Raw genomic sequence first — 24,124 nt, 5'->3', positions numbered from 1 at the left:
AACGCTACCTGAAATCTGGAAAACAAAGTGAACTCTCTTCTTCACAGTGGTCTGCTCTGGTGTTTGTCCTACTGACATCAGCAGAGGAACTGGAGGAATTTGACCTGAATAAATATATCTCTACAGATAAAATAAGAGATGGGATTCTTGTGAAGGTGATGCCTGTGATTGCAGCATCCAGAAAAGCAATGTAAGTCAATCTGAATAGAACTGTTCTACTGTTACAGTGTTAAGAGAACAAATCAAATGTCTTAGCTGTTCAGATGAATCTAACTCTTCATGACATTTTAGACTTTCTTTTCTCCTCTTATGAACATTTAAGATCAGACTCTTGCTTTCCCATTTGGTGTCCCGGATCTTATACTCCATGTTTATACAATGTGTGTGATGATGTACGCAGCTGAAAACTCCCACCAAGCCGAATCTGAACAGCTCTGACTGTGTGGGACTTTTGTCTAACGGATGTTTGTGCTTTTGAAACTGAGAAGTTGCAGTGAAAGGTTTGTGGACCTGTTTGATAATTTGCATTACTGTTAGTTGATTACGTATTATTTCCTTCAGCATCAGGTGTGATACAATTCAAAAAAGTGGTTGTTCAGCTCTGGCCTCAGTGCTCAGCTCAGAAACCTCCAATCTGAGAGAACTGCATCTGACTGTGGATACACTGGATCTGACTGGGAATACACTGGATCTGACTTGGAGTAATCTAGGAGACTCAGGAGTGAAGTGTCTCTCTGCTCTACTGGAGAATCCTCAGTGTAAAGTAAAAAAACTGAAGTAAGATCATCTCTCTGAGAGACACAGTACCTCACTAAAAGCTGCAGTTAATAGTTGTGTGCAGTTCTGTTTTTTTAGTTAAATCAGTACAACATACAGAACAAATATATTAGTCATTAAACATATCACTTGTGCAATAATAGTAATAATTAAATGCACTTAGATATGTGTATAAAAACACATTTAAACAGAGATTTAAAAAACCCTGACTCGTTACTTTTAGCATAAACCATCAATAGTTTTACATCATAATTGGTCAGTATTAATAATATCTTGTGATTGGACAAAAGAAGGGAGACAGTCCAACATAACAGACACATCATCTTTACAATACGTTTTAAACCAAAATGAAAATGTGTTGATGAAGAGTGTGTCATTGTGTCTCTGCAGGTTGTGGGATTGTGGTGTCTCATATGAAGACTGTGCTGCTCTGACTTCAGCTCTGAGATCAAACCACTTACACCTGAGAGAACTGGATCTGTTTAGGAATAATTTAGGAGACTCAGGAGTGAAGTGTCTCTCTGCTGGACTGGAGAATCCTCACTGTAAACTGGAGATACTGAAGTAAGATCATCTCTCTGAGAGTCACATGACCTGCTCCTCAGTAAGACACATTCTCTAATAGTGAGACTGAAGCAGAGGTTTTAGGTTCATCATCAATGTCCTGAGGAGGAAGATTGTTTCTTTTCACTGCACACTGATGATCTGTCACAGAGTCTTTGGGTCATTTATTGTAGACTTGGAATTTGGTGTTGTTTGGTGTGACAACGTGCTAGCGTAATCTATTATTTGGGATTGTGTTACGTTTTGTTGTGTTTTGGTGGTGTTTACTCCGGGGTCGTGGGTCACGTGTGGTGCGGGAGGAGTATATATGACGTAGGTTAACCTTCCGATAGGGCGGACGGAAATGGAGAGTTGGGTAGCACACCTTTTTTGACCACGCTCCTGCACGCCAATTCAGAACAGTAATTTTGCGTTAAGTTTAATAATGAGGTTTAATTATTAACAAGTTTTCATTTATCATTTTGTTTCTGTCAAGAAAATAAAGGACTTTTATATCAGCGGTATGCGCAGAGAGTGCTTTAATTCAACCAGGCTCCCACATTTCCCTGGCATCGAACAAATCGCAGACACAGTCTCACACTTACTTACTTTTTCCCTCTGGGGAACACGGGCCACTGACGACCTTCCACCATCTTTCACCGTTGTTCGCTAACCTCTCCAGTTGTTTTCACTCCTTTAGACCTATCAACGCCCAAAGTATTATTTTAATGACTTTGGGGGTCGTTTATCGATCTTTTAGTAAAGTTGTGTGTAAATGTTTGCGTGAGTCAAACCCAACTCGAATTTTCCACCGGATTTACAAAAGTCTCTGAAAGTATGATTTTCTTCGTACTCGCTTTAATGATTAGTTTTATTTGTCTTAATTTATGGGCTTGTATTGGCTCACTTTTTAAAATATTTTTAAATAAATGTCAATAATATAAAACATCTGATATTCACAAATTTTCTCAGTGGTGCTCTTAGTCCCTGATCTAGTGAACTAGCATGAGGATGTGTTTTTGATAGAAACTCCAAAACACTTCTATAAGTCGCTCTGGATAAAGGGGTCTGCTAAACGCTGTAAACATGTTTAAAATAAGCAATTTAAACTCAACAGAATATTCCAGATATACAATTGCAGTAATCCATGCAAATTATAAATTAAGGCAAAATTATAATGGTTAAGTCTATGGGTTACTGATCAGAAGGTTGGGCCCTTGAGCAAGGCCCTTAACCCTATCTGCTCCAGGGGCGCTGTATCATGGCTGATCCTGCACTCTGACCCAAACTTCCTAACAAGCTGGGAAATGTGAAGAAAAGAATTTCACTGTGCTGTAATGTATATGTGACAAATAAAGGTTTCTTCTTATGTATAAATGTACACACACTCAGGAGCACGAGTAGAATACGAATTAAGAGGATTTTCATGAATACCAAATTTCTTGTGTAAACGCTCGTACAAACGATTTACACACAAACCCGTTCATATCCAGTTTTATAAATGAGGCACATTGTTAATTAGAATAAACAGATGATATTAAATCCTCATGTCATTCTGAATAATAAAATCCCACACATCATCTTTAATGTAATGAAAATGTGTTGATGAAGAGTGTGTCATTGTGTCTCTGCAGGATGTGGGGTTGTGGTGTCTTAGATGAAGGCTGTGCTGCTCTGGCTTCAGCTCTGAGATCAAACCCCTCACACCTGAGAGAACTGAATCTGACTCTGAATAAACTAGGAGACTCAGGAGTGAAGTGTCTCTCTGCTGGACTGGAGAATCCTCACTGTAAACTGGAGATACTGAAGTAAGATCATCTCTCTGAGAGTCACATGACCTACTGTGAAATTTACTACAACACTGTAACTAATCACACAAACTGCAGCTCAGACACAAACTAAATACACTGTGTGTGATGCAGGGTTTAAAAGCAGCAGGGAAATGGTGCAAATGATCTCAAAATAAAGAATTTTTAAATTAAAATGAGAAATGAATGTCATAGAACAGAAACCGTAAAAAAAAAAAATGAAACATTTGATTTTTAAATAAAAATGAGTCACTATGGAAAGGGTTGCCAGATCTGCTTTACAGAAGCAGCCCAATGGACTTCACTATAAATTTATCAGTCTCACACTTACTTACTTTTTTCCCTCTGGGGAACACAGGCCACTGACGACCTTCCACCATCTTTCACAGTTGTTCACTAACCTCTCCAGTTGTTTTCACTCCTTTAGATCTATCAACACCCAAAGTATTATTTTAATGACTTTGGGGGTCATTTCTCAATCTTTTAGTAAAGTTGTGTGTAAATATTTGCGTGAGTCAAACCCAACTCGAATTCTCCACCGGATTTACAAAAGTCTCTGAAAGTCTGATTTTCTTCGTACTCGCTTTAATGATTAGTTTTATTTGTCTTAATTTATGGGTTTGTATTGGCTCACTTTTTAAAATATTTTTAAATAAATGCCAATAATATAAAACATCCGTTATTCACAAATTTTCTCAGTGGTGCTCTTAGTCCCTGATCTAGTGAACTAGCATGAGGATGTGTTTTTGATAGAAACTCCAAAACACTTCTATAAGTCACTCTGGATAAAGGGGTCTGCTAAACGCTGTAAACATGTTTAAAATAAGCAATTTAAACTCAACAGAATATTATATATAAAATGACCATATATACTATATAAATTTGCAGAAATCCATGCAAATTATATGATGTGAAGTTGATCAAGACAAGGTTTACATTCGTTAGTCTGGGGCACAAGCTGGGAAATGTGAAGAAAAGAATTTCACTGTGCTGTAATGTATATGTGATAAATAAAGGTTTCTTCTTATGTATAAATGTACACACACTCAGGAGCACGAGTAAAATACGAATTAAGAGGATTTTTCATGAAAATTTCTTGTGTAAACGCTCGTACAAACGATTTACACACAAACCCGTTCATATCCAGTTTTATAAATGAGGCACATTGTTAATTAGAATAAACAGATGATATTAAATCCTCATGTCATTCTGAATAATAAAATCCCACACATCATCTTTAATGTAATGAAAATGTGTTGTTGAAGAGTGTCATTGTGTCTCTGCAGGTTGGAGTGTTGTCGTGTCTCAGATGAAGGCTGTACTGCTCTGACTTCAGCTCTGAGATCAAACCCCTCACACCTGAGAGCACTGGATCTGTCTCAGAATAAACTAGGAGACTCAGGAGTGAAGTGTCTCTCTGCTGGACTGGAGAATCCTCACTGTAAACTGGAGATACTGAAGTAAGAATTTTTAAATTAAAATAAGAAGTTAATGTCATAGAACAGAAACTGTAAAAAAAAAATAATAATAAATAAAAAAATATTTTGATTTTGAATTAAAAATTAGTCACTATGAAAAGGGTTGCCAGATCTGCTTTACAGAAGCAGCCCAATGGACTTCACTATAAATTTATCAGTCTCATACTTACTTACTTTTTCCCTCTGGGGAACACAGGCCACTGACGACCTTCCACCATCTTTCACAGTTGTTCACTAACCTCTCCAGTTGTTTTCACTCCTTTAGACCTATCAACACTCAAAGTATTATTTTAATGACTTTGGGGGTCATTTTTTGATCTTTTAGTAAAGTTGTGTGTAAATGTTTGCGTGAGTCAAACCCAACTCGAATTTTCCACCGGATTTACAAAAGTCTCTGAAAGTCTGATTTTCTTCGTACTCGCTTTAATGATTAGTTTTATTTGTTTTAATTTATGGGTTTGTATTGGCTCACTTTTAAAATATTTTTAAATAAATATCAATAATATAAAACATCTGATCTTCACAAATTTTCTCAGTGGTGCTATTAGTCCCTGATCTAGTGAACTAGCATGAGGATGTGTTTTTGATAGAAATTCCAAAGAACTATAAGTCGCTCTGGATAAAGGGGTCTGCTAAACACTGTAAACATGTTTAAAATAAGCAATTTAAACTCAACAGAATATTATATATAAAATTACTATATATACTTTATAAATTTGCAGAAATCAGTGCAAATTATATGATGTGAAGTTGATGAAGTCAAGGTTTACATTCATTAGTCTGGGGCTCATGCTGCGACATGTGAAGAAAAGAATTTCACTGTGCTGTAATGTATATGTGATAAATAAAGGTTTCTTCTTATGTATAAATGTACACACACTCAGGAGCACGAGTAGAATACGAATTAAGATCATTTTCATGAAAATTTGAATAATGTCATTCATGTCATTCTGAATAATAAAATCCCACACATCATCTTTAATGTAATGAAAATGTGTTGATGGGAGGAGTCACGTGACGCCATGCGAAGGGCAGACGTGTGAAAGACAGCTCTGCGCATTTTGCTAATTTTTTCTAATTATTTTCATGATATAATCTGGTGAAATTCCATACACCCAGTTACACTTTTGATGTTTGAGGTAAACATGGCAAAGAAGTCAAAATCCTCAAGCTCTGGAGACATTAAAAGACACTTATGTGTTCAAGATGGAAGCCTGGACGAGCCTGTCGACCGCAGACTCGTTTTGGGTGGTGCAGCGGGAGAAGAAATCCAGCGCCAACTGTCCAACATGTCGGGGATGTTGACGAAGGTTGTTGCTGACTTGGAGGTTCTCGCTGTAATACGACGTTCGATTACCGCGATAGAAATAAAATTCTCTGAGTTAGTTACAAGAATGGCAGATGCTGAGAAACGAATCGAGTATCTTGAGTCTTCGGAAAGGGTATTCTCCGCTAATCCGCAGTGACCAAGAGAGACTTGGAAAAAATATTTGAAAGATTGGAAGATTTGGAAAATCGAAGCCGAAGGAATAACTTGCGGATTATTGGAGTTCCTGAGCATGAAGAAGGCAGAGATATGGTGAAATTTCTGGACGAGCTTTTACCGAGTCTGCTCGACATATCAGGCCATAAATTAGAACTCGAGCGGGCCCACAGAGTCCCAGCTTGGAGATCAGGCGAGGAGACAGGCCGCGACCAATCCTGGCCAGGTTTCTGAGATCATCCGATTAAGATCTCGTGTTGCGCCAGGCGAGGAGCAAAGGAAAGCTCTCTTGGAAGAATCACAATATTTTCTTGTTCCCAGACTTTGCGAACTCGACAAGAGAGAAACGCGAACGGTTCAAGGAATGCAAGAAAGTCTTGCACCAACGTAAGATCACTTTTGCACTGTTTCCGGCCAGACTGAGAATAAACACCAAAGACGGCAGGAAAGTATTTACGTGTCCCAATCAGGTAATGTCTTTTATTGAATCAGTGGGTGAATAATCCACTGGATGTTTCTCTTGTGAGGGGGTCGACTCGCTGTGTGTACTCTGGCTTTCGGAGGAAAATGGGCACCATTTTTTATTTCTTTTTGCGTTGGCACCACCGAACGGCTAGAGGTTGTTTTGTTTTGTGAAATATCACTTCCTTAAAGAAACTTTGGCATGGACGAAGATCACTTTTACAATGAAGTTCCAGTCCAGATTGATAATAGATACTACAGATGACCGCAAAATTATGCGGCCTCCGAGTGAATTGGCTCTTGACCATCAGAGGAACCGGGATGCAGTTTTGTTTCCTTTTGTGCTGGCTCCGCCTAGCGGTGGGGCTTCTTTTGTTGAATAACACTGCTTCAGGACAGTGGCAGATGTCTCTGCTCGCTCCTTGCTTTTGTGCCTCCTGTTGGCCAAAGTGCAATTTTTGGAGTACTTCCACAGGACTTTGGAATAATGGAGTCATTCTTTCATAACAGCCGGCTCACTGATTATTTGTTTGTCTGTCTGAGGAAACTGAGCGGCTCTATATCGGCTAGAATTTGTTTTTTGAAGGAACACACCTTCGAGGCAGTTCTGTGAATTAGTCTATACATTGTTTGTGTTTACTCTGCTTATTGGTTGGGGTGTATTTTATTTTACAAAATAATTTATGTTATGTAATTTTGCCTCACAAATTTGTGAGGCAGAATCGTGCAATCCGATGGCAGAGTTGTCGTGGGGGCTCTCGTACACGTACATGGACCTTTTGAGTCTAGGGGGATTGGCGCCGGTTGGCGCTGCCATGCGCGGGGTTGATGCGCATGTTTTTCTTTTTTCTGATTGTTTTGTTCGGGGGGAAGTTCGGGGTTTTATTGTTGCATTAATGTTGAATTGTGGTCTTCATAATTTTGTTTTTGGCACACAATTAATTTTTTCTGTTATATCAAAATGTCAGATGTTAATGAGTGTACTATCTCTCTCCACATGGAATGTGAATGGGTTAGGACATCCTATAAAAAGAAGGAAGGTCATTACTTTTCTTAAGCATAAGAAATATGATATCGTGTTTCTTCAAGAAACGCATCTTTCCCCGCAGGAAGCTGAAAAATTTGGGAAGATATGGGGTGGTTATGTTTTCTTTAGTGCTGGCTCAAGTAAGAGCAGGGGAGTCATTATATTGGTAAATAAGCATCTACAATTCAAATGTCTCAAACAGTTTAAAGATAAATTAGGGAGAGTAATTATTGTTTTAGCAGAAATTCAGGGGCAAAGTCTTATTTTGGCTAATATTTATGCACCTAATGCTGATGATCAGGGCTTTTTTATAGATCTTGAAGGGATGTTGCAATCTGCTGGCACCCCACATGATATAATAATGGGAGGAGACTTTAATCTTTTGATGGACTCAGTCCTTGATCATAGTGTTGCAAAAGTGTGTAAGCCCCCTAGAGCAACAGTGACGCTTTACAGGATGTGTAAAAATCTTGGTCTTACAGATATTTGGAGACTTTTGAACCCATCTGGTAGAGACTATACATTTTTTTCATCAGTCCATAAGATTTACTCTAGAATAGATTTTTTTTTGATATCCAAATCACTCATTTCATCTGTTGCTGATTGTTCAATCGGAAACATTCTAGTCTCAGATCGTGCCCTGGTGAGTTTAGAGATGTGGCCACAAACGGAGAAGAAGAAATCATTTAGTTGGCGCTTTAATGTATCCCTTTTACAAAATCCTGATTTCCGACAAATGTTAAAGACTGAACTTGGTGTTTATATGGAGACCAACTGGTCCTCAGTATCCTCTGTGGGCGTGGCATGGGAGGCACTTAAGGCGGTTCTTAGGGGACGGATCATACAGTATGCCTCATTCATTAAAAAATCCAAAGCACGAGAACTCGTGGAGTTGGAAGGAAATATTAAAAGTGCAGAGGCAGAGCTGAAGCGCCGAATGTCGTCTGACGGTCTCAAGAGAATTGACCAGATTGAAATATAGATATAATACTATTTTGTCGAGGAAAGTGGAGTTTTGGTTATTCAGGGCAAGACAGTCATACTTTGAGTCGGGGGACAAAGCAGGAAAACTTTGGCTAGATATATAAAACAGAGGGCGGCCCTGTCTACCATTCCCGCAGTGAAGTCTGTTAGTGGTGAAATTTTTACCTCGGCCATTGATATTAATAATGCTTTTAAAGAATTTTACTTTGATCTCTATAGTTCAATGTCTTCGTCTACTGATGAAGATATTAGAAACTTTGTGGAACCATTAGAACTACCGAAATTGACGACGGAGCAACTAAATTCTCTTGATTCTGAGATGACCCTGGAGGAGCTTGGCGAGGTAATTAAGGCCCTGCCTACAGGCAAGTCTCCGGGCCCAGATGGCTTTGCCGCTGAGTTTTTCAAATCTTATGCTACAGAACTGGCTCCACTTCTGTTAGAAGTTTATACAGAATCATTAAAGAATGGAAAGCTTCCTCCAACCATGACACAAGCCCGGATCAGTCTGATTCTTAAAAAAGACAAAGATCCAAGTGAGTGTAAAAGTTATTGTCCAATTTCCCTGATAAAGTTAGATGTAAAAATCTTATCGAAAATTCTGGCTAACCGATTAAGTAAAGTTATGACATCTCTTATACATATAGTTCAGGTGGGGTTTATTCGGGGCCGTAGCTCTTCCGATAACATTAGACGTCTCATTGATATCATGTGGTCAGTAGCGAATGATCAGTCTCCGGTTGCTGTCATCTCACTTGACGCCGAAATGGCGTTTGATATGGTAGAATGGGATTATCTTTTTAAGATTTTGGAAGTGTATGGGTTCGGGAATACTTCCATTGGTTACATTAAGCAACTTTATAGACATCCGGTAGCGGCAGTACAAACAAATGGACTAATTTCAGATTATTTTACTCTGGATAGGGGTACCCGGCAGGGTTGCCCTCTTTCCCCATTATTGTTCTGTCTTGCCCTGGAACCATTAGTAGCTGCGATAAGAAACTAGCATGATTTTCCAGGGGTGGTGGCGGGAGGTGTGGCGCATAAGCTTTTGCTTTATGCAGATGATATTTTATTATTCGTCTCTGACCCTACTAGATCTATGCATTTCCTCCACAGAATTATTAATTTCTTTTCCAAATTCTCAGGATACAAAGTCAACTGGTCTAAACCCGTAGCTTTGGCCCTGACAGCGTACTGTCCAGTAACGGCCTTTCAGCCTGGTGCCTTCCGGTGGCCCAAACAGGGCATTAAGTATTTGGGTATTTTATTTCCAAAAAATTTGTCCGATTTAGTCAGAGTTAATGTTGACCCGTTAATAAAAAGGTTTTCGAGTGATGTAGACAGGTGGTCTTCTTTACATGTATCTATGATCGGGAAGGTTAATGTTATTAAAATGAGTTGTATTTCAAAATTAAATTACCTGCTACAATCTCTCCCTATAGATGGCCCTCTTTCTTATTTCAAGCAATTTGAGAGTATAGCGAAGTCTTTTATTTGGAATGGTAAGCGTCCCAGGTTAAATTTCAATGAGTTACATAGGCCGATTGATAAGGGTGGGCTAGGCCTACCCAAGATTCTGTTCTATTATTATACGTTTGGTCTCAGACATTTGGCTCATTGGTCACTTCCACCTGAGAGAGCCCCTCCCTGGTTCTGCATTGAACAAGAAGTTCTTGCCCCTATTTTGCCACTGCAAAGCCTTTCCATTAATCTAACCAGAGAAGTTAAATCACACCCCGTTATTTCACATCAGCACTCAGTGTGGACAAGAGTGTCCAGAGTGTTTGATTCTGATATTTATCTCAATGTTGCCTCGAGCCTATGGCTAAACCCCAAACTACGTATTAATAAGTCCCCATTTTGTTGGTCAGAGTGGATCACAAGGGGGGTTAATACACTCGGTGATCTTTATGAGAGTGGTGTGATGATATCTTTTGAAAAATTGGTTCAACATATTGGAATCCCCAGATCTCAGTTTTTTAGGTATCTTCAACTACGCCACTTGCTCTATACTATTTTTGGGAGTAGCATGTACCCCCCTAAAGCAGCAGATACTCTGGGAGAGGTGATTTCTGCTTTTGGAAGAGGACATGAAGCATCAGTGTATTACTCCTTACTGATTCAGAGTCTAGGGGACGGAGTCTCGACCACTCTCAAGAGATTATGGGAGAAAAATTTAAATTTGGAATTGGGGGAGGGAGAGTGGGCTAGGATTTTAAAAAATATAAAAACTGCATCTAGAGATGCAAGGGTGTGCCTTATACAATTTAAGATTTTACATCGGTTCTATTGGACCCCCTCTAAATTGTATAGGCTCTGTCTTAAAGACACACCCACCTGCTGGCGATGCCATGCAGAAGATGGAGACACCACCCATGTTTTTTGGGGGTGTTGTAAGATTCAAGAATTTTGGTTGAAGGTGCAGAGCTTTGTATGTGAGGTGTTGAACACTCAGATCTCGTTCTGCCCTAGACTCTGTATTTTGGGAGATGGGGAGGTCACAAAATTGGAGGATAGGTACAAAAAAGATTGGGTTTTGACCAGTGTGATTGGTAGGCAGGTTATTTTAAGGGGATGGAAATCAGATGGAGCGCCCTCGTTTCCAGAGTGGTGTGTGGAGATGGGGAGGGTGGCTGCCTTTGAGGAGGGGTCGAGCAGAAGGATTGGAGTTGGGAAATCCTTCAGGAAGAAATGGAGCTGTTATTTGGCGTTTTTGGGGGACTCTCGAGGAGGGGCAGTGGAGAGTATAATTTAGAGTTTAGTCTATGATTATACTTGATTATTATATATATTTTTTTAATTGTGTGTTTTTTTTTATTATTATTATTTTTTTTTTTTGGATATGTGAGTTTATATTCTATTGACCACAGGGATGTTCATGGGGGGACCAGGATGGGGTGGGAGGTTGGTAGGGGGAGGGGTTATAGTGGGGATTTATGTTAAAATAGTTTGATTCATTATATATGTTGTTTGTCTCGTTGTGTTAACTTGTGAATCAATAAAAGTGTTCATTACAAAAAAGAAAATGTGTTGATGAAGAGTGTGTCATTGTGTCTCTGCAGGTTGTGGAATTGTGATATCTCAGATGAAGGCTGTACTGCTCTGGCTTCAGCTCTGAGATCAAACCCCTCACACCTGAGAGAACTGGATATGTCTAGGAATAAACTAGGAGACTCAGGAGTGAAGTGTCTCTCTGCTGGACTGGAGAATCCTCTCTGTAAACTGGAGATACTGAAGTAAGATCATCTCTCTGAGAGTCACATGACCTGCTCCTCAGTAAGACACATTCTCTAATAGTGAGACTGAAGCAGAGGTTTTAGGTTCATCATCAGTGTCCTGAGGAGGAAGATTGTTTCTTTTCACTGCACACTGATGATCTGTCACAGAGTCTTTGGGTCAGATGTACGTATGTGAGAAGCTGCAGCACAAAACGTGACTTGATGCGACTGAAATGTGTCTAAAATTACTGTGAAATTTACTACAACACTGTAACTAATCACACAAACTGCAGCTCAGACACAAACTAAATACACTGTGTGTGATGCAGGGTTTAAAAGCAGCAGGGAAATGGTGCAAATGATCTCAAAATAAAGAATTTTTAAATTAAAATAAGAAGTTAATGTCATAGAACAGAAATAGTAAAAAAAAAAAAAAAGAAACATTTGATTTTGAATTAAAAATGAGTCACTATGAAAAGGGTTGCCAGATCTGCTTTACAGAAGCAGCCCAATTTATTTCACTATAAATTTATCAGTCTCACACTTACTTCCTTTTTTCCCTCTGGGGAACACGGGCCACTGACGACCTTCCACCATCTTTCACTGTTGTTCGCTAACCTCTCCAGTTGTTTTCACTCCTTTAGATCTATCAATGCCCAAAGTATTATTTTAATGACTTTGGGGTCATTTCTCGATCTTTTAGTAAAGTTGTGTGTAAATGTTTTTGTGAGTCAAACCCAACTCGAATTTTCACATCTGTTTAACATCTGTTATTCACAAATTTTCTCAGTGGTGCTCTTAGTCCCTGATCTAGTGAACTAGCATGAGGATGTGTTTTTGATAGAAACTCCAAAGCACTTCTATAAGTCACTCTGGATAAAGGGGTCTGCTAAACGCTGTAAACATGTTTAAAATAAGCAATTTAAACTCAACAGAATATTTCAGATATACAATTGCAGTAATCCATGCAAATTATAAATTAACGCAAAATTTTAATGGTTACGGCTGTGGGTTACTGATCAGAAGGTTGGGCCCTTGAGCAAGGCCCTTAACCCTATCTGCTCCAGGGGTGCTGTATCATGGCTGATCCTGCGCTTTGACCCAAACTTCCTAACAAGCTGGGAAATGTGAAGAAAAGAATTTCACTGTGCTGTAATGTATATGTGACAAATAAAGGTTTCTTCTTATGTATAAATGTACACACACTCAGGAGCACGAGTAGAATACGAATTAAGAGGATTTTCATGAATACCAAATTTCTTGTGTAAACACTCGTACAAACGATTTACACACAAACCCGTTCATATCCAGTTTTATAAATGAGGCACATTGTTAATTAGAATAAACAGATGATATTAAATCCTCATGTCATTCTGAATAATAAAATCCCACACATCATCTTTATTGTAATCAAAATATGCTGATGAAGAGTGTGTCATTGTGTCTCTGCAGGTTGTGTGATTGTGATATCTCGGATGAAGGCTGTGCTACTCTGGTTTCAGCTCTGAGATCAAACCCCTCACACCTGAGAGAACTGAATCTGACTGTGAATAAACTAGGAGACTCAGGAGTGAAGTGTCTCTCTGCTGTACTGGAGAATCCTCACTGTAAACTGGAGATACTGAAGTAAGATCATCTCTCTGAGAGTCACATGACCTGCTCCTTAGTAAGACACATTCTCTAATAGTGAGACTGAAGCAGAGGTTTTAGGTTCATCATCAATGTCCTGAGGAGGAAGATTGTTTCTTTTCACTGCACACTGATGATCTGTCACAGAGTCTTTGGGTCAGATGTACGTATGTGAGAAGCTGCAGCACAAAACGTGACTTGATGCGACTGCAATGTGTCTACAATTACTGTGAAATTTACTACAACATTGTAACTAATCAGGGTGCACGGTGGCTTAGTGGTTAGCACGTTCGCCTCACACGTCTGGGGTTCAAGTCCCGCCGGGGTAATGTGTTTGCGCAGTTTGCATGTTCTCCCCGTGCTGCGGGGGTTTCCTCCCCCAGTCCAAAGACATGCATGGTAGGCTGATTGGCATGTCTAAAAGTGTCCGTAGTGATTGGCATGTCTAAAGTGTCTGTAGTGTATGAATGGGTGTGTGAGTGTGCATGTGATTGTGCCCTGATTGGCACCCTGTCCAGGGTGTACCTTGTGCTTGATGCTTCCTGGGATAGGTGCCAGGTTCCTCGTGACCCTGAAAAAGGAGTAAGCGTTAGAAGATGGATGGATGGATGTAACTAATCACACAAACTGCAGCTCACACACAAACTAAATACACCGTGTGTGAGCTGCAGGGTTTAAAAGCAGCAGGGAAATGGTGCAAATGATCTCAAAATAAAGAATTTTTAAATTAAAATGACAAGTTAATGTCATAGAAATGAAAAGGTCAAAAAATATGAAACATGTGATTTTTAAATAAAAATGAATCACTATGGAAAGGGTTGCCAGATCTGCTTTACAGAAGCAGCCCAATGGACTTCACTATAAATTTATCAGTCTCACACTTACTTACTTTTTTCCCTCTGGGGAACACGGGCCACTGACGACCTTCCACCATCTTTCACTGTCGTTCACTAAGCTCTCCAGTTGTTTTCAGTCCTTTAGACCTATCAACGCCCAAAGTATTATTTTAATGACTTTGGGGGTCATTTTTCAATCTTTTAGTAAAGTTGTGTGTAAATGTTTACGTGAGTCAAACCCAACTCGAATTTTCCACCCGATTTACAAAAGTCTCTGAAAGTCTGATTTTCTTCGTACTCACTTTAATGATTAGTTTTATTTGTCTTAATTTATGGATTTGTATTGGCTCACTTTTAAAATATTTGTAAATAAATGCCAATAATATAAAACATCCGTTATTCACAAATTTTCTCAGTGGTGCTCTTAGTCCCTGATCTAGTGAACTAGCATGGGGATGTGTTTTTGATAGAAACTCCAAAGCACTTCTATAAGTCTCTCTGGATAAAGGGGTCTGCTAAACGCTGTAAACATGTTTAAAATTAGCAATTTAAACTCACCAGAAAATTATATATAAAATTACCATATATACTATATAAATTTGCAGAAATCCATGCAAATTATATGATGTGAAGTTGATCAAGTCAAGGTTTACATTCGTTAGTCTGGGGCTCAAGCTGGGAAATGTGAAGAAAAGAATTTCACTGTGCTGTAATGTAATAAATAAATAAATGTAATAAATAAAGGTTTGTTCTTATGTTTAAATGTACACACACTCAGGAGCACGAGTAGAACTCGAATTAAGAGGATTTTTCTGAATACCAAATTTCTTGTGTAAACACTTGTGCAAACGATTTACACACAAACCCGTTCATATCCAGTTTTATAAATGAGGCACATTGTTAATTAGAATAAACAGATGATATTAAATCCTCATGTCATTCTGAATAATAAAATCCCACACATCATCTTTATTGTAATGAAAATGTGTTGATGAAGAGTGTGTCATTGTGTCTCTGCAGGTTGTATAATTGTGATATCACAGATGAAGGCTGTGCTGCTCTGGCTTCAGCTCTGAGATCAAACCCCTCACACCTGAGAGAACTGGATCTGACTCTGAATAAACTTGGAGATTCAGGAGTGAAGTGTCTCTCTGCTGTACTGGAGAATCCTCACTGTAAACTGGAGATACTGAAGTAAGATCATCTCTCTGAGAGTCACACGACCTGCTCCTCAGTAAGACACATTCTCTAATAGTGAGACTGAAGCAGAGGTTTTAGGTTCATCATCATTTCCTGAGGAGGAAGATTGTTTCTTTTCACTGCACACTGATGATCTGTCACAGAGTCTTTGGGTCAGATGTACGTGTGCATCCGTAAAAAGTAATGCATAAATATTCTAAAATAAATTATTTTTATATATGTATATACAGTATCTCACAAAAGTGAGTACACCCCTCACCTTTTTGTAAATATTTATTTATATATTTTAATGTGAAAACACTGAAGAAATGACACTTTGCTACAATGTAAAGTAGTGAGTGTACAGCTTGTATAACAGTGTAAATTTGCTGTCCCCTCAAAATAACTCAACACACAGCCATTAATGTCTAAACCAATGGCAACAAAAGTGAGTACATCCCTAAGTGAAAATGTCCTAATTGGGCCCAAAGTGTCAATATTTTGTGTGGCCATTATTTTTGCAGCACTGCCTTAACCCTCTTGGGCATGGAGTTCACTAGAGCTTCACAGGTTACCACTGGAGTCCTCTTTCACTCGTCCATGACGACATCACGGAGCTGGTGGATGTTAGAGACCTTGTGCTCCTCCACCTTCCATTTGAGGATGCCCCACAGATGCTCAATAGGGTTTAGGTCTGGAGACATGCTTGGCCAGTCCATCACCTTCACCCTCAGCTTCTTTAGCAAGGCAGTGGTAATCTTGGAGGTGTGTTTGGGGTCGTTATCATGCTGGAATACTGCCCTGCGGCCCAGTGTCTGAAGGCATTCCGAAGTATATGTTGGCATTCATGGTTCCCTCAATCAACTGTAGCTCCCCAGTGCCGGCAGCACTCATGCGGCCCCAGACCATGACACTCACACCACCATGCTTGACTGTAGGCAAGACACACTTGTCTTTGTACTCCTCACCTGGTTGCCGCCACACACGCTTGACACCATCTGAACCAAATAAGTTTATCTTGGTCTCATCAGACCACATGACATGGTTCCAGTAATCCATGTCCTTAGTCTGCTTGTCTTCAGCAAACTGTTTGCGTGCTTTCTTGTGCATCATCTTTAGAAGAGGCTTCCTTCTGGGATGACAGCCATGCAGACCAATTTGATACAGTGTGCGGCATATGGTCTGAGCACTGACAGGCTGACCCCCCGCCCCTTCAACCTCTGCAGCAATGCTGGCAGCACTCATACGTCTATTTCCCAAAGACAACCTCTGGATATGACGCTGAGCACGTGCACTCAACTTCTTTGGTCGACCATGGTGAGGCCTGTTCTGAGTGGAACCTGTCCTGTTAAACCGCTGTATGGTCTTGGCCACCGTGCTGCAGCTCAGTGTCAGGGTCTTGGCAATCTTCTTATAGCCTAGGCCATCTTTATGTAGAGCAACAATTCTTTTTTTCAGATCCTCAGAGAGTTCTTTGCCATGAGGTGCCTTGTTGAACTTCCAGTGACCAGTATGAGGGAGTGTGAGAGCGATGACACCAAATTTAACACACCTGCTCTCCATTCATATCTGAGACCTTGTAACATTAACAAGTCACATGACACCGGGGAGGGAAAATGGCTAATTGGGCCCAATTTGGACATTTTCACTTAGGGGTGTACTCAATTTTGTTGCCAGCGGTTTAGACATTAATGGCTGTGTGTTAAGTTATTTTGTGGGGTCAGCAAATTTACACTGTTATACAAGCTGTACACTCACTATTTTTATATTGTAGCAAAGTGTCATTTCTTCAGTGTTTTCACATTAAAAGATATAACCAAATATTTACAAAAATGTGTACTTTTGTGAGATAATGTGTGTGTATATATATATATATATATATATATATATATATATATATATATATATATATATATATACACAAACACACACATATTATATATATATATATATATATATATATATATATATATATATATATATATATATATATATATAATGATTTTATAATATTTATTCATTACTTTTTATGGACGCACAAAAAGCACCTGTTACGATACGAGAACTGGAACAGAAAGTAAGTGCAGGATCAAAGTCTTTATTTCCAACTAAAGTCAGTCGTACAGGATACGGGAAACGGGGTCTAAACAAAAAGTAGAACTGAGGCATGAAATGCGAAACTATAACCAGACATGGGAAAGCTACCTATTACCACATTTACCCATTTACACATTGAACTAGACATGCATTCATTTAACTAGGACCATGGCATGAAACAAGAAACTAGCCATGGAAATCATTTAACTAGGACTATGGCATGAAACAAGAAACTAGACATGGAAATCATTTAACTAGCACTATGGCATGAAACAAGAGACCAGAGCAGGACATGGAAACATTACCGCATGGCACTATAACACCTAACAACCTATAATACCGCGCAAAGTGCGCAGAAACGCAAGGGGTTTAAATCACAAATGTAATTACCTTGAGTGCTGACAGCTTGTAACAATCATTGCACTCCATCAAAAATCAACCAATGATAAAACAAGGTGGAAACCAAACAGAAACAAACACACGTGTCCATTGTGAACAAAGTCTCTTTGTAACGCGCGAGCATGTGCTGACTCTGGTTTGTGCACGCACGCACGCACTTGCTCTCCTGCTCTCCATTCACGTCATCGCCGCAGCGCTATCTGCCGGCGAGATCGTGACAGAACCCCCCTCCAAAGGCAGTCTTGGTCCCCTGTGTAACCTGTCCTTTGCTGCATCAGGAAACAGAGCAGCCTCCGCCAGGCAGCAGACAGGCAGAGCACCGCCCCCAGAGGGGCTGGGGCACAGAGCGACATCCACCGCGGGGCTGGAGTTCGGGGTGACGTCCTCAGCGGGGCTGCAGCTCGGGCAATGTCCACAGCAGGGCTGGAATGCGGTGCAACGTCCTCAGTCATCAACAGGGCTTGAACGCGGGGCGACATCCTCGGTGGGGCTGGAACATGGGGCAATGTCCTCTGCAAAGCTGGAGCTTGGAGAGGTGTCCTCTGTGGGACAGGACAGCGGGAGAGCTTCCTCAGGCTGGGGCCCCAAGGTCACCTCGTTGACCTCGGGCTGGGGCCCCGAGGTCGCCTCCTTGACCTCGGGCTGGGACCCCGAGGTCGCCAGGTTGACCTTGGGCTGGGGCTCCGGAGATGAGACCTCCCCATAGGTCTCTAGCCGGAGCTCTGAGGTCGCCAGGTTGACCTCAGGCGGGAGCTCCGAGGTCACCTTGTTGACCTCGGGCAGGGACCCCGAGGTTGCCATGTTGACCTCGGGCTGGGGCTTGGGAGTTGCGGATTCTAGCATGTCCACCCACTTGTAGAAAAGGTGAAATGGCGGGTCAGGCTGGGGCATTCCATTGACTCACCACGCTAGTAGATCCAGACCATGAAGATGCCCTCGCCGGTAGAACTCCTCAACAAAAAGTTCTGCGAACTGGGTGACATCATGGAGGGCGGAGGACCCAGTACTCACTAGACGCTCCGCCCAGTCTAAGACACTAAGAACACTAAGAACTCCGCCCACACTAAGAACCCGATCCACTGTCTCTTCTTAGGCTTGGGATACGCCAGGCTGCAGAAATATACCTGGCAGTGACAGAGGAACTCCAGCGGGTAGCTCCCCACTCCCGCTGTCTCCGGAAGGAGCTCGGTGGCGTACCTTTGAAGAAACTGCACGGCCATGGTGAATGGCGCGGTATTCTGTTACGATATGAGACTGGAACAGGAAGTAAGTACAGGATCAAAGTCTTTATTTCCATCTAAAGTCAATCATACAGGAAAGAGGAAACGAGGTCTAAACAACAAGTAGAACTGAGGCATGGAACACGAAACTAAAACCAGACATGGGAAAGCTACGATCTTAGCACATTTACCCATTTACACATTGAACTAGACATGGCATTCATTTAACTAGGACCATGGCATGAAACAAGAAACTAGACATGGAAATCATTTAACTAGGACTATGGCATGAAACAAGAAACTAGACATGGCACTCATTTAACTAGGACTATGGCATGAAACAAGAAACCAGAGCAGGACATGGAAACATTACTGCGTGGCACTATAACACCTAACAACCTATAATACCGCACAAAGTGCGCAGCAACGCGAGGGGTTTAAATCACAAATGTAATTACCTTGAGTGCTGACAGCTGGTAACAATCATTACACTCCCTCGAAAATCAACCAATGACAAAACAAGGTGGAAACCAAACAGAAACAAACGCACATGTCCACTGTAAACAAGGTCTCCATGTAATGCGCGAGCATGTGCTCGCTCTGGTCCGTGCACGCGCGCACTCTCCTGCTTTCCATGCACGTCGTCGCTGCAGCGCCATCTGCCCGCGAGATTGTGACAGCACCAAATTAAACTACAGTCCTAAATTAATAACAAAAACTCACTTTCACTGCACCTTGTGGTTTCTGTTACTCGCTGTCTTTAGGAATATTATTTTACTTGTGACCCTGCCTTGTGCAGAATGCTCCCTGGGATAGGCTCCAGGTTCCCCGTGACCCTGAAAAAGACTAAGCAGTAGAAGATGGATGGATGGATTTCACTTGTGTTTACTTTTGATCATAGTGTTTTAATTAGACATTACAGATCTTACTCGCGCTCCCACTGTGTATCAGCGCGTCTACACTGCATGTGATCAGCAACACGGCTTCGTTACTAATAGATTACTTCCGTTATGATAAACGACAGAATTTACACTGCAAGCGCACAGATACAGCATATAATGACAATAAACTTAAATTAAACTAAACCTTCTAAGCAGCTTGCACCAGTTTCCCTGCCCTTTACACACAATGGAGCATTTTGGACATGAACATAACTTTGTGCTCGTGCAGCACTGTTTGATCTCCACGGTGTTTAATATAAAATGCCCCCTGCCTTAGAGGATGTTCTTCCTCAGTCACGTGATGATTTCTCCTCCGTCTGATGGAGACTGAGGTCATGCTGGGAATAAAAGGTAACGTTCACAAATAGTAAACGGAAGTGGAGTCATTGTCTGTGACTCGGGTGTCTGCTAATGCTAGCGTGCGTATGACGTCATGCGCCGTCGAGTAGGAAGTGGATTATACTTCCGGTCAGTAAAAAACCCGCTAGTGTTCTATTTGAGACGATATTACCTTTCTAAAATCCACACACTAGACGGTAGAGTACATAGTGCATAGTGTAAGTGTGTTGTACTTCATTTGGGACACAACTTTAGTATTTACTCTCCGAGGCGTGTTTTCGGAACAGAAGTAACGTAGTGAGTAAATCTCCCCCGTGCCGCGTGCACACCAACTAATCCATCATGAGATTCGTCTACAACGATTTTCATCATCAATTATTATCGATATTATTGATTAGGTGTTGCAGCTCTAGTCAAAACATTAAGTGTTTCATCATAAATAATGAGTGATTTTTAAAATGATTTCACTTTGATGACAATAAAACAGGATCTAGTGTTCTTGCATAAATAAAATGGTCAGACTTGTTCTTGTGAGTACTGAATAAACCATTTAAACATTTACAGTATCTCTCTCTGTCTTTCTTTCTCTCTCTCTCTCTCACACACACACACACACACACACCATTCATTTCAAGATACACAAAGTATGTCTTGATGTTCATAAACTGCGAGAGTGAAGAGTGTCATTGTGTCTCTGCAGGTTGTATAGGTGTGATATCTCAGATGAAGGCTGTGCTGCTCTGGCTTCAGCTCTGAGATCAAACCCCTCACACCTGAGAGAACTGGATCTGACTGAGAATAAACTAGGAGACTCAGGAATGAAGTGTCTCGCTGCTCTGAAGAATGATGGACATTACAAACTACAGACACTGAGGTGGGTAACGATATTTTTTAGATAAAAACTGAAACAAAAGAAAAGACTGATTAGCATTATTTTGTACATTAGTATTAGTTTGTACATTTCATTTTAGTTGCAGTAAATATCAGATTATCGGATACTGGGTTCAAATTTCACTATATTCGATTCAATCAGACTTTTTCTAACAATTAGCTTTAATGGTGTTGGTATTGATTTAAAATTGATGTGAAAGCAGAAGACAGGGAGTCAGACAGAGTCTACAAAATGTCAGCACTGAGTGCATGAGAGTGATTGTAAATGAACACCTCGTCTCCTTGTGACACCCTGCTATCTCTGACTTCATACTGCTGCTTTTGTCTGAATCAGATGATCTCGGCTTCTCCCTGTTTCTGATCAGAAGCAGATTTTCTTCTCCACTCTCATAAAAGCGAATTAAAATCATCATCTTTTATGCCACACTGCTACAAATATTTAATTTAAGGAGTCACTTGACTCTGACACTCCTTCCAGCACTCCACCTCCACACCGTGTCTTCTGTCATTCCTGTAAAGTTCCCCTCCGCTTGTTCTTAACGTCTGCACTAAATACACGTGTAGAACAAGAGATAAAACACACAGCAGTGATCACTGTTTTAAAAATAAAGCTCTACAGCCTGTGATTGTATTAAGAGCAGTGATGTGATGGTAAATATCTGCTCATGTTCCTGTTAGATCTTGTGGAAGTTCTCATCTGTTCTAACTAAATGTTCTAACAAGTGTATTCTATAAGAATGAAGGAATGTTGAATGATTATGAAGAGGAGATAATAATGTTTTCCTTGCAGCAGAGATGATTACATGCTGTTGATCATGAAGTACCACAGTCTAGATTTTGGTTATTAATTCAGATATCTGTCTTTTAGTTTTTCTAGACTACACACATCTCTGCACTGAGTAGAACGACCTGTGACCCCTGGACAAAATTTCCTCAATCCCAATTAAAACCTGAGGGATTATTTGGAACCGCAGGTGAAAAACCACACGAACTCCAGCTGGACCCAGTCAGTGGAAGACGGAGCTGAAATGGACAGGAACAGTTTCATGGCATTGGTGGGATTCTCACCTGACCGGATTAGCATCTGAGGAGTTTATGTGAAGAAGCCCCTGGGAGACTCACTGCAAGTCACATTTATCACTCTGTCCTTTAGTTGGTATTTAATATAGTGTACATTTTTTGGTTCCAGGATCAGATCTAAACTGTTATTTATTTTCTCTGATATCTGATCCCCATTTCTTTGCTAGTATCAGCTGATCATACCCGGTATGGGATCAGTGCCATCTCTATTACTTAAGTATGCACTACTTGCAATACTTTGCATAATTGAGTCAGTCAAATACAGTACATTTTGAAGAAGTGAATATGTTGTATCTTTGTATTAGACTACAAGTTGGGAAGAATACAGTAGACACTCGGAGGTAAAGTTAACTTGTGTATTAAAACCAGAGCAAGAGAGAGAAACATATCAATGCGCATGGCTAATTACCAATCAGAAATCAATGCTAAAGGGAGTGATTCCACTTAAAGAAATAGAGCCACTCTAAACACTACAGTCTTTAGTTTGCTGGAACAACCCCAGATGGAAAATGATGGAAAGTGGGGAACGGACACAGAGTTTATGTTGAACTTCAGCTTATAAACCACAATAATGCCTCCGCCTCTGCCAGATAACCTCGGGAGAGCTAATACTCCAAATCCCGCTGGAGTGATCTGGTTAAACAGGATCATTTTCTTTATGCCAGGTTTCAGTTACGAACAACAAGTCCAGCTTTTTATCTGTAAGAAAATCCGATAAAAGCAGCGCCTTGTTATTCACAGACTGCGCATTGAATATAATTTTTACGTAGCCACATACAAAGAAATGCTGTGAAGCAAAGATGCCTTCAAAAATAATAAAACTACATGTTTCTACATTTAAAAAAATACTATAAAGAGCAGTAAATAGTAATAAATTAAACAAAGTCAGTATTTGGTGTGACGACCCTTTGCCTTGGGGGAAAAAAAGTATTCTCAGGAACACTTGTTTAGTTTTATAATGAAATTTGCTGATAAGTTTTACTGAGCATCTTGGAGAATCTGCTGCAGTTCCTCTGACTGTCGCACTCATGCCTCTTTTTTTTTTTCCGCTAATGTAGAAGTCATAAAATCTATAACAAAATACAGTTTATACATATATGCATATATACACTGTACAGCGCTGTGAAAAGGTCATCAATAATTATTCAGCGGTGAAAATGATTATAAATGTACAGTACATTAATTCCAGTTTCAGTCAAACAGCCACACATGCAGGTCAATATTAAAAATAAAATATTTATGATTTCATACTCTCTTAACTGTTCAGTAGTCTGTGATTTATGATCAGTAACAATAATGATGGAAAATTATATTCAACAGAAAGTCACACAGGTCTTCAACATTAAGAACAGGATGAATTTATTCCAACAGGAAGATCTTGTTTTAATGCCCCATACTGACACATGATGATGATGATGATGATGATGAATGATTTGCTGTGATGTAATTAACAGTGTATATAACACTCCCTGTTATAACACTGGTGTTACTAAACTTCTGAACAAGTCTGATTTAATTTTTAAATCAGTCAAAAAGATGTCAACAAGACGTCGTGTGTGTGTGTGTGTGTGTGTGTGTGTGTGTGTGTGTGTGTGTCTGTGTGTCTGTGTGTCTTTTAAAAGCTGGGTATTCTGGGTATAAACAGATTCAGAAAACACATGAACACTTAATGTCATATATAATATGCAAATACATATTAAATGTATATAAAAATAAATATGATAAGAATG

General features: G+C 40.1%; 1 protein-coding gene across 8 annotated transcripts in view; it reads left to right on the top strand.

The window, feature by feature from the left end:
- LOC108272567 (NACHT, LRR and PYD domains-containing protein 12) overlaps positions 1–24,124 on the top strand; it is a 133,427-nt gene extending 109,303 nt beyond the window's left edge. For 7 of the 8 annotated variants that reach the window (XM_053684311.1, XM_053684312.1, XM_053684307.1 and 4 more), the window contains 9 exons: positions 1,168–1,341; positions 2,955–3,128; positions 4,415–4,588; positions 11,628–11,801; positions 13,236–13,409; positions 15,269–15,442; positions 19,017–19,189; positions 21,124–21,297; positions 22,183–24,124. In XM_053684311.1, the coding sequence (XP_053540286.1) occupies positions 1,168–1,341; positions 2,955–3,128; positions 4,415–4,588; positions 11,628–11,801; positions 13,236–13,409; positions 15,269–15,442; positions 19,017–19,189; positions 21,124–21,179 (1,273 nt within the window). In that variant the 3' untranslated portion in view covers positions 21,180–21,297; positions 22,183–24,124. The remainder of the gene's footprint in view (positions 1–1,167; positions 1,342–2,954; positions 3,129–4,414; positions 4,589–11,627; positions 11,802–13,235; positions 13,410–15,268; positions 15,443–19,016; positions 19,190–21,123; positions 21,298–22,182) is intronic. The other variant, XM_053684308.1, reaches the window with a different exon arrangement.

The sequence above is a fragment of the Ictalurus punctatus genome, chromosome 12 (assembly GCF_001660625.3).
Source record: "Ictalurus punctatus breed USDA103 chromosome 12, Coco_2.0, whole genome shotgun sequence".
Classification (NCBI taxonomy): Eukaryota; Metazoa; Chordata; class Actinopteri; order Siluriformes; family Ictaluridae; genus Ictalurus; species Ictalurus punctatus.
Note: the sequence above shows the minus strand (reverse complement) of the source record. Positions and strands in the feature narration are given on the sequence as shown.